We start from the raw sequence: 15,709 nt of genomic DNA on the forward strand, positions 1-15,709 counted from the left end.
ATGCATTAATTTCTAAAAGCAAAAGAAAATTCTTTTTGAATAATAAATCATATTTTGTTTTCCTTCTGTAAACAGTGAGTGCAGTTTGCATAGTTGTATTAAAAAGCTGTAGGTCTTGGAATCCAAAGAAAATAATATTGATTTTATTTATAGCATCATTTATGAGAGTGTGGATGAAAACATTCTCATATTGGTCTTACAAAAGCACTTGTTTGTTACAGAAGAGATCACAAATGTCTCCTGTTGTGGACTAAGCACAGGTTTGTCTTTTTTGTCATTGATCCTGTCATTTTTCTACTGAATTAAGACCTTGATTACACTGTAATCTCACAGCAGTGAGGTCCACTTTTCCTTCCCACGGCTGATAAATTCAAGGAATATAACTCATTGAATAATTCTTTTCTTCTTATTTTGGTTTTTATTTTCTAGTTTCAACCCAGACTGGATCCAGAATTATCACGTCAACTTGATGCAGAGTTGGCAAAATCTGGTCTGTTACCCGGTGGAGCTGGCGACGAGGGCTCCTCTGTCGGAGGTGATGATGTGGAAGATAGTCGGGTCAGTGCTGACAGCAATGTCAGTCCTGGAGTGTTTGCTGCCTGCCAGTGCCATGCTTGCTTGAAACAGAGTGGCCATATGATTTCCACGTCTTTGCCTCTTCAGGTAATTACTTGGGAGGGAGAGGCACTGGGTTAAACCATATTCTCTTTTTTTTTTCTTTCTTCTTTAAAGTCCCACCTTAGTTCATATCTTTCTTTACTTTACCCTTGAGGATTTCTTATTTTCTTGTGGGGGTTTTTTGGATCCCAATAAGGCGGAAAGTCTGATGTATGTACATTTTTTGTTGTACATGGTACACTGCTATGTCACTGGAGGATTCCACCCTCAGTGGCTTAGTATAAATCCTATACAAAGTACATGTCACATTAGAAAATTTCGCATCAGCAAGTTTCAAGGACAATGTTCATTATTTTGCCCTCTGCGAAATTCCAATCAATTCCTGTACCTAAATCACAATGAATAAGGATTTGTGTGGTGATTGGGAAATGCCAATCATAATCAAATGTGTGCTTTTGGTGCTCTGCCAGGTACCAGTGTCCCCTCCGCCCGCACAGCTCCACCTGTACTCGCACATTTATGGCGACGGTCTTCCCCAGCAGCACCCTCAACGCTTTATGTTTGACCTGCCTGCCCCAGTCATGCCCCCAGCCAAAGTGCCAGGAATGCAAGACCATATCTATCATGCATACAGGTAACTTATTGGTTCCTCCTGGCTCTTATTTTAGTTTGGTTTTGGGGAATTGTTTCTAGTCTTGCAGAGATAAATTTGATGATGTGAAGCTATCATGTTGGATTTCTTTCTCTGGAATCTACTTGGGATAATCTTTTAATATTTTATGACTGATGTTTACCTTTGTCTGAGGTGTACAAATATAATTTTGCTTTGTTTTTTGTCTTGGTAGTGATTGTGAGTTGTTGGTGGGTGCTCTGGTGTGGTTTTGTTATTTTTCTATCAAACGTCTTTCTCTTCTCCTTTATTTTGCTTGTTACTCTTGAGTACAACACTTATATGACTTATGTTTGTGTTGCAAGTGCCATTCACTCACTTGAACTTGAGCTATTCTTCACCCCCCAACGACCATTGCAACCTGACACTTTTGGGGTATATTGATACGTTAACCATAAAAAGGCTGAAAGCTATAAAAAAAAAATTCAACAAGAGAAAGAAATGCTCTCATTAAAAAAAACACAAAAAAAAACTATGTTTTACGTTTTTATTTTATCAATATTTTGAAATGGCAGTGTCTGGGGGTTGCGCCCAATTTATAATAGAATCATCTTTCGCAGTGGAGGGGTGACTGACTCAGTTACTGCTGAAAAATTATCGCACATAACTTCACCAAATTTTTTATGAAACGAAACAAGTGGGTCAACTGTTTGAACGTCTCTTCCCATAGCTTGTAACCGAGATATCGATCGATAAAGCGCATCCCATAAATACTCAGGAATAGGCTCAAGTGAGTTAAACTCTGACTAAAAGATAATGATGATTTGTTTATGTCACCAGTGACTGGGATAACACTATGCAGCCTCGACCTGGTTCACTAGCGGCACAGCACCATCACCAACACCATCAGCGTCTTTCTGCTCTCACCTCAGACCTGTTGCCTCCAGCCCCATTGGCCACGTCCTCCCCGCCCTTCAGCTTTGACTCACACCTGGCAACGCACACCTCTCACACATCCACCATCACCGCCAGCGCTTTCAAGTCTATGGCCGGCAAGCACCTGGCCTCCTCCATTCTTCCATCCTTGGGTCACCTTACAGCAGAGGGGAGCTCAGTGGATCCTACCAAACCTCTGGACTTTGCTTCCTTGGCCAAAATCCCCCAGTCATGCCTGAATGTGGCGAGCCCCTGCTCCCAGTCCTCCTTCTCTGCCTCTTCCTCTTCCTCTTTTTCTTCCCCGTCGAATGTTGTGACAACCTCCACCTCCACATCGTCGGTTACCTCAAAGTCGAGTGGCTCCAGTCATGGGCCGCCTTGTTCTCGGCCGTCCCCTGTAGGGGGCAATGCGGTGGCCAGTAAGTGGGAGAGGGGACAGCACCCTCCCCATTGTAAAAAGATGAGTTCTGGTTTCCTGAACAAGTCTGGTGTTGGAGCGGGTGGTGGTCTACCCGGAGCCCCCCACCCTCCCCACAGCATGGGGATGTTGCCCTTCTCTAATGCCCCCCACAGTGCACCCCCTCCCCTTCCCCCCTCACAGGCAGGCCTCAAGAACTTGGCCAATGCTGGTGGCGGTGGAGTAGTTAGTGGCGGTGGACATAGGGAAGACATGTTCAAAACTCTGCGTTCCAACCTACCTTGTGCCCACGCCTCCAACCCTACCCTCCGGCCGGCTGCCCCAATGGGCGGCCCCTCGGTGCACCACTCTGGTTCGCTCACTGCCCCAAATGCCCTGCCTCACCAGGCGCTCCCCATGGCCTGCAGCAATGCCAGCAGTCTGCCTTCTGTTGTGAATAACATTGGGGTGGGCACCTCATTGCCTTGCAGTGACCCAGCTTATGAAGGGCATCATCTGGAGGACAACTGTGACAGTGTAGATGACAGTTGCTCCGAGAAAAGTTCCAGCACCTCCACTTCCAATCAGAAAGAAGGCAAATACTGTGACTGCTGCTACTGTGAATTCTTTGGTCATAATAATGTAAGTTCAGCAAGAACTGAGGGGTTTTTTTGGTCTGTTTGTTTCTTTAATAATGTTGTCTTAGTTTGGGTTAAACAAAATGAATAAAGTCATCTTTTTTTAATACTTTACTTGTTGAAAAGAAAGTTGGTTTTGAAATGTCTCTGAGAGCAAGTTGACATGTTTGCAACATTTAATTGAGAATCGATATAAGCTGTATCTGTTATTACTGTTTTCTGTCCGATCTTGAAATGGCTGGGTTTAATCATTGCTTTTGTTTGACACTAGTATTTATCAGTGCTTTTGTTTGACTTCAGCAGGTAAATTGAGTACAATTTTCATATGTTGATTTTTTGTTTATTCACTCCATGCCTGTAATTTCATCTTAAAACTTTTTGTCTATCACAGCCTCAGGTTGCAAAGACAAGTACAAACTACATTGAAATGAAAGACAGGCTCAGGAAAAAGTTGAAAAAGCGGGTAAGATGTCTGTAAGGGTGGAATGACGTTAACTTTTTGATTTAGAGTTTTTGTCTTTTGATCAATTGTTCCATGTAGAACAGGATTTATTGATGATGTATCTTCTTGTTTTCCCCCTTGTGTACCTTTGCTTAAGTTCAGGAAGTAGGAAATTGTAAGATCTAAATTCTTACATCCCAACTAATTTTATGCACTTGGTGGGTGGTTGGCGGTTGCTCTGGTGTGGTTTGCTTCTTTTTTCCTATCAAACATCTATCGCCCTTATCTCCCCTTCTTCTTTTTTATGTTTGTTACTCTCCTGTAACACCTCTAATCTTCTGGCGCTCATATAACCTTATGCAGTTGCGAGCACTGTAAAACCTCTACTAAAACTAACTTTTATGCACTTGGCATTTTATGCATAGAGAGCTTAGAATCATCCCTTGTTGGAGAGGAAGTCATGTCCTGTTTTCTAAAGTTGTCTTAACTGTTTGTATTGACTTGGGTAGGAATTAATTTTGAATTTTGCCGAAATAGCTACCCAGATGATTTTAGAAGTGTTAAGGGGTCTTTAAGTAGGTACCAGAAACTAAATTTTCAAAGTAGTTGTATGCCACATTTATCAGTTCCATTTGAAAGGCCTATATCCACTGAGCATTTTTGGTACCATTCTTTAACCTCTCAGTCAATTTTTAAGAAAATGGTAGTTGTTTAAAATTTGGTCAAATTTGTTAAAGTCAGTCACTGGCTGCAACCCCATGTTTGACAGACAATAAAAGAGTACCAAGAGCACTAAACATCTCCACATTAACAGAGTACAATCACTATAACAAATATATGGAGCCTAATTTTTTTCAAGACTGTGAGATCATTACAAATCAGTACTTTATCGCCTCAAACACGATGATCTGTCGTTATTTCGACAAAAACACCGAGCGTTGACCCCGTCGGCGCCGCACCGGGCCCCGCGGCGAGCGAGTCGGCTCTATACTGTAGTGTACCCCGCGTGCTGGATCACATGCTTTCTGAGTCTTGCGGAAGGATTTGATGAAAAATAATTCCAAGCTGATTACTTTATTCTAATAGAAAATAAGCTGATCTTTTATTACATATATTTTTTAAGCCGGTATTTTACATATTATGGGTAAAAACTGATCTTTAAACATTTTGACAGTATTTTTAAAAGCTTTCTATTTAGACGCCAAAGGCAAAACATAAACCACGGGAAAGCCCGTTTAAAGCTCTACAGTCTCCGCCAATGAAAAGACGGCATTTAATCATTCCTCGTTCCGCGAAGCATTTGAATGCACTCGTGTCAATTTTTCAACCGGCCGACCACGCATTCCGACTGCGAGGGGCTTCGCTTTCGTCGGCGATTCTCCAGCTCCTACTAATCGGACTTAAAAACAACTTACACCATTGTAACGAAGAAAAGCTGAACTTTTACAAGGTGTACGGCACTTGGTGTTTTATAGCGAAAGAGCAAAGAAACAGCGATCGGAATTACCCCGATTTCACCGATACCACGCGGTCGGAAGGCCACGAGTGCTCGCGAGGCCGTGTTTACGCTACCTACTTTAAGGTGCGAAGCTTTAACACAGACATCTGAAATTTGTAGTCCTTTTCTGTATAGACTAGGCGCTCGATCCTACTTTTCTGTTTTGCATCTTAATAAGTGATCTTAAAGAAGTTTGCATGATATAGCTTTGCCTGGGTGGTAGACATTGAGGAAGTAAATTGCCCAAATGCTACTCCCTTCCCTTCGAATCTTGACGTCCTTGATTTACTCCATAGGAGAGACATGGTTCATGCGTTTTTAATGAAGGAAGGTGAAAGGGTGTGCCCTCTATTTTACTGGTGTGAGAAGGATGTTTCTTGTGGTGGGAATTTTAAGATTTTACCCCAGCTGTAACCAGCCTACTCTTCTATGATTTTCAACCTGTCGGGGATCTTTAACATATGCAAAATGTACACAGGACCTTGAAGGTTTTGTTTTACCTTATCCAAGAAGACTAGATGTTTAATCTTATCAACCTTATTATTAGGGGTGTGGGGGATGAAAGAGTTGCAGTGAGTGAAAGGTTTATAAATTATAGCTTGGTGAAAGGGTTGAATGATTTTCTGAAAAACGATAGAAAGGAAAGTATGATATAGTGTTCAGTACTGTAAACCATGCTCTTTCCTTTTCTTGTCAGTGTCGTCAAATTGATTCTCACCTTTTTCAGCAAACTGAGACCAAGCACAGAGGAGGGAGTCCGATAAATGGCCATGTAAAAAGTGAAAATGACCTGAAAGATCCTCTTGAAAAGAAAGGCCTGGAAGGGCTACTCAGCTTTATCAATGGTACTGATGACAGTGGCCAAGATCAATGCAAGCAGAAAGATAACAAAGAGTTAACAGCTAAAGCGGCAAAGCGAGCAAGGCAGAAACAGAAAAAGGTGTGTTGATTCTCTTTGAAGGCTTTGTTCTAAAGATATAGCCTATCCCTAACAGTTTGGGAATGTGGAGAGGTGTCTGTTTTAACAGTGTTACGATCTCTTTATGTACTTAATATTCTATGGAGATGTCTTTGGAAAGAAAAGGAAACTTGAGAATTGAAAAATGATTAAAGGGAAAACATTCCTGGGTTGTTTTTTTATTGGGGGGGGGGGGTTGTTGGAGGAGTTGGTCTTTGAGACTGTATTACCCAAGTAAATCCTAAGTACAAATTTTCTTGAGGATGAAGGAAATTCTTGAGCATTATGATACATTTTCTCCAACTTCTGGAGATAATTGTTTGTTTTATCATTATATAATGCAATGGAAAATGATCATGCTCACTGAAGTGGGGAAATTGTTACATTGCTTTGTAAGTTCTTACATGGAACAAATGTAGCAAATCATTGCTGTCACAACGACGATGCTAACTGCTTGATTCCATTCGACCATTTTTTTAGGATGAGTTATGTATTTTCCATAGAATGTGAGGTGGTAATCAGGATCACTTGAGAACATTCTTCATTTAGATTTAAAACATTTTGTGAGACTGGGCTACCCTGAAACAGTTAAGATCAACTGGGATTTTGGCATGAAGAATTAAAATGCTAAGGGTATGGCAGGTCTGAAAAACATGGAAAGAATGTAGGACTTACTTTACAATGGTGTTGTGAGTTGAACTCACATGTTTAGTAGGAACACTCATATCAGTGGTGTGTTTGTTGTGATAACAATTCTCATAAAACTCTGTTGAGGATGTTTCAGCAGTGTGTGTGTTTGTGTATGTTATAACCACCATTCTCTGTTTGTGTGCCAAACTGGGACACAGTTTTTGCTCATTGTGGTTTAGTCCCTAGATTTTGGCTACTGTGTTGCTGTCAGTAGTGAATGTCTGTAGGGCTTCACATTTCGCTGCTTTCTGTTAGGACTGAAATTGTGGTGAGCCGTTGTGTTATAACGTTATATTTCTGATGATAGAAAACAGTGCAGTTGGAGAAGATTATGGAAGGTCTTCCTGTATGGACTTACGTGTTGCCATGTATTGTTGTTGTGGGTTGCTTGCTTGGCAGTGATTTCTACATTTATGGACTATGTATGAAAATTCCTCATGATGGCCCATGAATCATTTAGTTAAAAGGTTGCATTTAAAGGATGGGTAAGAATGTTTGATAATTTGCCATTGGTTCCTTGCGCTTTTTTTCTGCTGTCCCCACAATTTTTTAATGTGCCCAGATAATTATCGTTATAGCTTGTTCACTTTCATCTGTCTGTGTTTTAAAAATTCCAAACTATTTATTGATTTGCCAATGTGTTTGTAACTTTGCATAGTACTCCTGTAGGCCTGCGACCAAACAAAAATGTTTTTTTAAACAAAATCTTGACTTGATCAAGTTATTTAAAACTTTCTGTATTTTGGCCCTATATTTTGAACACTGCCCTTTGGGTGTGCGCACGAGATCACTACTTTCATGACTTAAAGTAACCTAGACTACAAATTTTTCATTTTGAGACGGTAACACCACCCTGCCCCAACATTTCAGTGTTTTAAGCTTGTAGATATCATCCCAGGACCATCTAGGTGTCATGAAAATTATTCACCCGTGGTTCATAGACGTACATTAAAGTGTGGTATTGATAAAAATATATCCACTTTTAATGTTTTAGGTGTTGGCTGTAAATCCTTTTTTTTTTACCCTCTTTGGGCTAACATCAAAAGAAACATGTCACGGTCTGTTTGAAGTGACCTTCATTAATTGGCCTTCAGATTCTGTTGATCATCCATCTTTTAGGCTCGCATACAAAGTAAAGATTTGAGAAGATTAAACAGAGCAAGGCGTTTTAACTGCGGAAAGTGAACAAACTAGCTCAAAGTGGAAGGGGGGGGGGGGGGGTTGTTGTTGACTGAGTGAAGCAAGAAAGAAGGGACTTTTTTTTTCTAGATAGATAATTTGATGGCTTCTTCAGTGGCTTTAGGATTTAGGAACATAAAGCGTTGATATTGGTTTCTTCTTTTTGGCTTTTGTCTGTCTCCAATGTTTTATTTAATGTAATAAGTAAGTGTATAGGTTTAATGTCCCTATCAACAGTATTAGGTTATTTAAATGTGGAAGCTCCGAATTTAGTGTCCAACTCCGTTAAGACCAAACCAAATGGGTTGAGAGCCTTGCAAACTCTACAAAACGAATCGAGTTCAAGACCGCCTATACTGGAATCGGAAACAGGGTCATCCACTCCATAGTCCAGCATGATACCAACTTAGCACCCTCAACGTTTAAGAAACCTTATAGTCACAGAGAAGGGAAAGACATGCTTCTCAATTTTTATTAGTAAATTATAAGCAAATGACTTAATGTAGTGTGCCGCCCCTGCATTTAATTTTTTCGTTTATTTTTATTTCAGCTTGAGGAGAAGGCGAGATTAGAGAAGAGTGTTTCACCTAGTGAAAAAAATCGAGAGCCAGAGCCAGAACTCTCTCTTAGACATTTGTTACACAACCAAACGCTCAACGTGGACACTCGGCCTGAATCTGACGGCAAGGCAAGCATGGGCAAACCCAAACTGCGTAAGTCTCCAGCTGAGGCGGCAACAAAGAAAGATAGTCAGAGGGAGAACACTGCCCCACCAGCAGCCAAGTCACAGGAGATTCCCAGGTCTTCCTTAATTATCGAGTCCACAAGGGCCACAATTTCCCGCTCCTCCAAAGATCTGGACAAGCCTATCTCATCTACCCAGCAAAGTCTCCAGTCGAATCACAGCAGTAAGAGACCGACACAGATGATGCAATTTTTTGAGTCCTTCAAAAATAACAGTGCGGTAAATGCTGTGTCCTTCTCTAAAACACCAGGGCCTGTGAAAAATGAAACGGTGTCTAGTCCAGCTCCATCCAAGCAGCTGCGGGTTGTGCTGCAGCCGAAACAACAGAAACGGCAGGCGTCTCCGGCCACCAACAAAGTCACTAATGGGAAGGTATCGGTTCATCCTCATTCCTCGGTGCACACCAATCACACAACTTCAAATGGCAGGTCTTCTTCCGTGGCTGCTGCTGCTGCTGCTTTTGTTGCCGCTAGCAAGCCAGGATTGACCCAACCGGCCCCAACTACAAATGGCTTTGTGAAGACCAGTACGTCAACAACTCCCGCTACAGCCGCTTCTAAGACAGTGCCTGCCCGTGCCCCTGCCTCGGCAGCAGTAACGAGTGCTTCCCCAGCAGCTCCCTCGGTGACAGCAGGGAAGGCAAATGTCCCAGACAGCCCTGGGGCTGGCAGTAACAGTTCTGCCTCTCAGTCGCCCTCCAGTGGCACCAAGCCTGCGGAAGTGGTAAGAGCCGTTCCTTTTTTAGGGAGTGGAGTAATGCCCTGGGTATTGTTAGCCACATTAAAATTTATCATCAGATAATGTTCTAAACCTGCCGCACCAGTCATGTATACTTCTTTGAAGGAAGCACAGCATGGCATTTATTATGTGTTCCTGTATTCTTACATGCAGACAGGGGGAGGATGGGGGCTGGCTAATAATGCTGATTTCCTCACAAAGAACATGTGAGAATCCGGGTTTTTCTATTCTTATGCTGTCCAGAGGATAACTTCTTTTTTGTGTAATTTCGAAGGTGCTCCACAGCTTTTTGCTTACAGATTTTAAAAACTTTTAATGTTAAATTAATGCATTAGTTCATTTTGATTCCTGGAAAGTAATTTCAACTTTGAACCTTCCGTGTATACTCAAACACTGTATTTTTTGTAGTAGTGATCATCAAATGATTTTAAGAAAAGGAAAGTTGGATAGAATAGTTTTGTTTGTTGATTTGTTTTTCGTTGAAATGTAAACAAGAAACACAATAGCTTTGAAATGAGGAAAAGAGTTTCGATGCAAAATAAATTAATGGAGGGTGGGTGGAGGTCGCCATTTGTAGATCCTTCTTTTCCGCACCTCTCTTGTTTCTGTCCGTCTTACTTTTCCCCTGTACTAAATGACAGTTACTAAAACAAAATGAATGGTGTGCCAGTGTAGTGTAAACTTATGAGTTAAAAATGTCAAATATGGTCATGGTTATTTGATGTTATTCTTCAAATGTCTGTTTATCAAAATGCTGTTAATGTTGGAAGCACCGATTTGTCTTATATATTGAAGAGTAATTGTTTCATATCTGTTCCTTAATCAAGCTTCCAGTGAAAACAAATTGGCCTAGTATAGTTACAATATCTGCGGTGTTTTGTAGCGAGGTGTCATGCAGACCAAAAGTTATATGTAGTAGCTCAGTTTATGAGCTAACTGCAAGATTTTGTATTTCTCTTTCAAACTTTTGGAAATTTCAATCTATGTACATTTCTTGTATTCATTTTAAAAGTTTATTCTAAAAAAGGTTTAATTTCCTTCTTCTTTTTGAATGGTTATGTCTCGTTTTTGTTGTGAGGCATTTATATGCTAAAATTGATTTACTTTTTTCTCTCCTAGACCAAGCCAGCTAAAGCAAAGAAAAACAAGAAAAAGAACAAGAATGGTGATTTAAGCTGTGTTGGTAAGTTTAAAAAGCTGTTTCTTTTTTTTTTTTCCCAAGTATTTGGACCAGGAACATGGACAGATTAGTGCACACCTGCTGGTTTGCTGTGATTTTGAGATATCCTTGCATGGCTTGTTTCTTCGCAAGTGTATCATTGTATGTGTCACATGGTCACCTCCGGGTCAGCTGTTGCTGCCAGCTGATTGTGGCAGTACACATCTGATTTTGAATCAGAATGGGCTGAAAATGGCACAGTGATGTTCATTGAAAACTTCTGTTGTAGAAAGTTAATGTAACCAAAGGGATGTACAGAATTTAAGTGACGTAATTCATTGACATAATAGCTCTATCTGACTGGCTTTCTTTTTTTTTTCTGTGAGAACTCTTCATAGTTGTAACTTGTAAATATAAAAAATGTAATTGGTGATATGAAGTTTTACATTTTTGTCCTACTCAGTCTTTTTCTTGCTGTGAGACGAAAGCTGTAATATAAAATCGGAACTGCGTTTTGAATATGAAAACTTTAAAGTGACTATTTTGTAGAGCTGATTGTGGGTTCAGTGTAGCTCAGTTAGTGTCATGCTGAACTTCAAATTCAATGTATTCTTGTACTACTGTGGTAAAGGGCTATCCGCTGTTTGATTCAGTCTAAGTAGAAATGGTTGTCAAATGATAGGTCACTCCTCTTTCTTTACTGTGTTGAAAGGAATGTTGGACTTTTATTGTGCCTTAACACTTTACCATCACATTTTGGGGAAAATCCAAAGAAACAGGGAGGTAAACATCGCCAATCGACGAGATGAGGCGGCAAAGTGTTAACTGTTTGTGAAAGTTGCAAATATAAGACTTAAAAATGAGATAATTTTAAAACCTTTTGACACAAAGTTCCTGTTACGACAAAAGGATTTCCTATCTTCAACCCCCACCCCCACCCCTTTAAAAAAATTTGAAAAATTTATTCCTTGCATTGCAATTTACTTTAATGCAAAATCTGCAGGACTCAAGGAAATGATCAGGTCCAATGAAGTTTGTAATATCAGGGCTTTATGGTGCTCTTGTTATACTATTTATCATGTCTGTGTGCGCTTTACTGGAGATCATTTTTTATTTTGTTTGCTTTAAAGTTTCTTTCCTCGTGTGGTTCTGGTGCCTTAAATTTTGTTTGTGTTTGTTTTATAAGTTAAGTCACATTTTTCACAAACTTATTGGGGTTTCCTGCAAATTACTCCTCAGATGAAATTTTTATGCCCAAATCTGAAGCAGAGCTAGATGGGAATGTGGACGAATTTGAGAGGGAACTGGAAGAATTCAAGAGGTTTGTATCAAATTGTTTAGTGTGTTGATTTCCTTTACTTTTTCCCGAAGTTAATTTTGTCTATTTTTTTTTTCTAGACTGAGAACAGAAATTCAGAGAATAGATGTAAGCTTGTTTTTTTTGTGTTTAAAAAAAAAAAATTAAAAATCTATGTAATAAAGTTGTACAAAGTCTGCTGATGCAGCTCTTGACTTTATATATCTAATGATGAGGGAGTTCCTAAATTGGGAATAGTTTGATGTGCATGACTTTTTTCTGTTTCAAACAAGAGCTTTGCCAAAAAGCTTTGCCTGAATTACTTTAGTGATTCATCTTTTGAGTCTGTGCATCTGGAACATTGCTACCACAGTGTTGAACCCATTCTGCTCGACTGCATATATGTGAGGTGTGCTGACAAAATAAGTTACATCTTGGATTTTAGCCTTATGATGGAAATTTATACCTCAACTTAATAGGTTGAATTTGTACAATTTGTAAGTATGGAATAATAAAATTCATGGTAGACTTGAAGAAAATGGGGTCAATGTAAAATCCGAACCCAGTGTCATTTTTGGCCAGTATCTCCATTCTTGGATCGCGAGAAGTAATTCATTTTGTCAACATGCCTCACATAGGTGAATATTCTTGGTAAAAGAAGGGGAGTGGCTTCAGTAGTTTTTTCCTTCTCTTGCTAAGCATGTCGGTTCAGCAAGTAATCCAATCTACTTAACTCTGTTAAGATACTTTCTTAAGTGGAAGACAAAAAACAAGTTTTTGTGTAGTTTCTTTCAAGAATTGTGAAAAGCAAGAAGATAAGCAAGAAGATTGTAAGCTTTGACCAAAGCATTAAACTGTATTTTAGTGATGTTGAAATGTGCATCTTTGTTAGAGCTTTGAGAAGGCATAAACAAATTTTAATTCTCAAATTTAAGAAGTAAGTAGATTGCTTGCAGCAGCGATGATATGAAGAATGACCCGTGAAAGAAACATTCTGATATCATCTGCTTAATTGTTTGCATGTTCTTCTGCTTTTGCCAGGTTCTGTTTTGAGCCTGCACAGCCCAGAGAAAGGAGAAAGATCCCTGTGAACGTCAACCTGAAGGACATCTTCAAGAAAAAGACCGGCCTTGTTTAGAAATTTCTATCTATTTCAGTTGGAATTATCTTGGAATTTGATACAGTTGTCTGCGCCTAACATCCTGTCGCTTATAGTCCAAGTTTGCTTTTAAAGAACAGGATTTCTACTCTAAAATTTGTAACCCCTAGCAGACTGGCAACTCTTTACTCGTTACAAAGACCTTTCTTTCTAGGGACACATTTTGCTGATTTCAAAGTATGGGGTGAATTTTTTTTGTCTCCGTCTTTTTTTTTCCAGTACTATTCACTCGGCATCCCACTTTTTCTAATTCCTGAGCACATGGGTCTCAGGCAAAGACTACTGTACTATTTTTGAAAACTGCCCTTGAAATGGGCTCATTTCAGGATGTTGCATGTCAGTTTTAGTTTTAAGTGTTTGGTAGCTATTTAAAATTGTGAAAAGAATCCCCAAATTTTGCTTGACACTGAAACATGAATTACATTATTCTGCCTAGTTCATTACATTTTTAGTGAGAATTGTTTCTGCGTCTGCTTTAAACAATGCAAATGCCAGTTGCTCAGAATTTACCAAACTGGAGTTCCTCTGGACTCTCAAGTGAAGTGTTGAAATTATTGCCTTGAAGGACTTGCTCTTCATGTTTGCTTTTGTCTTTTCTAAGCAAGCAAATAGGATGAGAGGCATGAATGGTTCAAAGTATGAAGCTGTTGCCCAACTAAAGGATTAGTTGTGGCGCAAAATGCATTTGCAGTGTTAATTCTTCATGCCCACGACATTGATCGATTACATTGACGTGGTAATTTTTCTTGTTGCGTTAATGTTTTATCTTAGTTGGGCTTTTTCTTTTCTCAGAAGTGTGTTGACTGCATGATAATCTACTGTAACTGGTGTTTTCTACTCATTGCAATGGGTCTTTTGGAGCAAGTCCGGTGTACCACTGGTATGCTTTAAAAAGACGTTTTAGCCTTTGGACTTGCATATATACTTCTGCTAAAATCAGTATTCTGGATGCAAATTTGCATGTGATTTTTTTTTGTCCCCCCCCCGTACTCTATTTTAAGAGATTTTGAATTTTAAAACGGCTGCTTTGTTTGGTTGAAGGATACCAAATTCTGTGCTTATAATTGCATCAGTCTTTGCTAAGCACAAAGCAAGGCAGAAAGACTTAACGTTGATGTTGACTAGCCCTGTGGGCATAAGGCATTGAATGGGCAGATTTGCGTCTTGTAGAACAAAAACCACCAAACCTCTGTGCTGTTTTTTTATGCACTGATGTGGATTTTAGTATGACTCACATGACATATGCTGGCATTTACAAATGTAACGTATGGCACATAGCGCAGACTTTCCATTTACCATACTGTGGTGCATACACTGGTATGGATTTCTCTCCCCCCTCCCCATCCCCCCTTCCATATAAACAAGCCCCCCTGCAGATGGGCCGTTTAGTCACTGGCCTGATTGTGTGTATCTCTGGTTGATGTGCTGGCTTTTGTGTTATTGTATGCTGGCCAGGGTGCCTGGGGGTGTTGCTGAGAGCATGGCCTGCTCATGGGCTGCCCCTTCCTTTCCCCTGGATCATTCACCTCCTCAGAGACTTGCTGGGCTGGTGGTGCTCCTAGCTTGTTGCTGTCGTGGGAGGGCCGAGGAAGGAATGTGTGCACATTGTCACCCATTATACCATGCATTACCTTTGGGTTAACAATACATAATGTACTTTTTCATTGACACATGGCTTTTGTTTTCTATTTTACTTTGTTCTTGTTGCTTTCTTTCTTCCTTTAATTAATACCATACCCCCCAGTTTAATTGGTATAATGTGTCGCTACAATACTGGTGATGAATCTGGATCTTTTCACGGATGTTTCTGTGGTTCTGCCAGCTGTTATGAGTGTGTCCTTATTTTGGCTGTATGTTGTCCAAGTAAGCTCTTCACCAAATCACATAGATCTAAGATTATATATCCATTTAACTGAAATTTGCAGACGATTTTAAGTCCTTTTTCCAAAATGTCTATTGATGATATAGTCTATATTTATACTGGTATACCATTGTCAAGCACAGAGACCAAAATCAAAGTAAATGAGGAAGACTTAAGAATGAGAAACGAGCCCCCCAATTGTATAGATAATTTACTATCCCAAGGAACAATCAAATTTGTTGTGGTGAGAGGGTTGCTCTCTTTAAGGATTTATTTAGCCCAAATAAGCACTTCCTGTATGAAAAGTTAAAATACCAGTGAAGATAAACTAAAGAGCCGTGCCTTTCTTAACAAGAGGTTTTAGTTGTACTCTGTGAGGCAGTGAAACTCAAATTTGAGGATCTTGGGGCTCAACGGAAGAAGGATTCCCTGGTGGTTTTTTATAATTAAACACAAAAATTATTATTGTTAATTAAAATTAAAATCTATAAAATACCTCTTACATATTACACGAGCACTTAACATGTGCAACATGAGCAGCCTCCACTAATGTGGTTTCAGACATTTTTCTCCCTCAACAAACTTTATTTTATTCCAGTTGCCTTGCACCAACGATCAATACAGACTTGCTGCAAGTTGCGCACGTTAAAGATCCCTTGGTGGTCTAAAGTCGATAAGAGTAGGCTTCGGCTGCCACTCGGGGCAAAATTCAAAATTTCTTACCAACTGAAAATTAAGTTTAATGTGTCCAGCGCACTCATATGACCTTATGCAGTTGCGAGCA

General features: G+C 39.8%; 1 protein-coding gene across 2 annotated transcripts in view; it reads left to right on the top strand.

Moving 5' to 3' along the window:
• The window catches only part of LOC101849026 (protein FAM193A), a 37,422-nt gene extending 22,690 nt beyond the window's left edge, over positions 1-14,732 (top strand). For both annotated transcript variants that reach the window (XM_005091309.2, XM_005091310.2), the window contains exons 13-21: positions 430-663; positions 1,089-1,252; positions 2,069-3,203; positions 3,591-3,662; positions 5,867-6,079; positions 8,517-9,434; positions 10,569-10,632; positions 11,848-11,929; positions 12,947-14,732. In XM_005091309.2, the coding sequence (XP_005091366.1) occupies positions 430-663; positions 1,089-1,252; positions 2,069-3,203; positions 3,591-3,662; positions 5,867-6,079; positions 8,517-9,434; positions 10,569-10,632; positions 11,848-11,929; positions 12,947-13,043 (2,979 nt within the window). In that variant the 3' untranslated portion in view covers positions 13,044-14,732. The remainder of the gene's footprint in view (positions 1-429; positions 664-1,088; positions 1,253-2,068; positions 3,204-3,590; positions 3,663-5,866; positions 6,080-8,516; positions 9,435-10,568; positions 10,633-11,847; positions 11,930-12,946) is intronic.
• The last annotated feature ends 977 nt before the right edge of the window (positions 14,733-15,709 follow it).

This window comes from Aplysia californica, unplaced genomic scaffold, assembly GCF_000002075.1.
Source record: "Aplysia californica isolate F4 #8 unplaced genomic scaffold, AplCal3.0 scaffold00028, whole genome shotgun sequence".
Lineage (NCBI taxonomy): Eukaryota > Metazoa > Mollusca > Gastropoda > Aplysiida > Aplysiidae > Aplysia > Aplysia californica.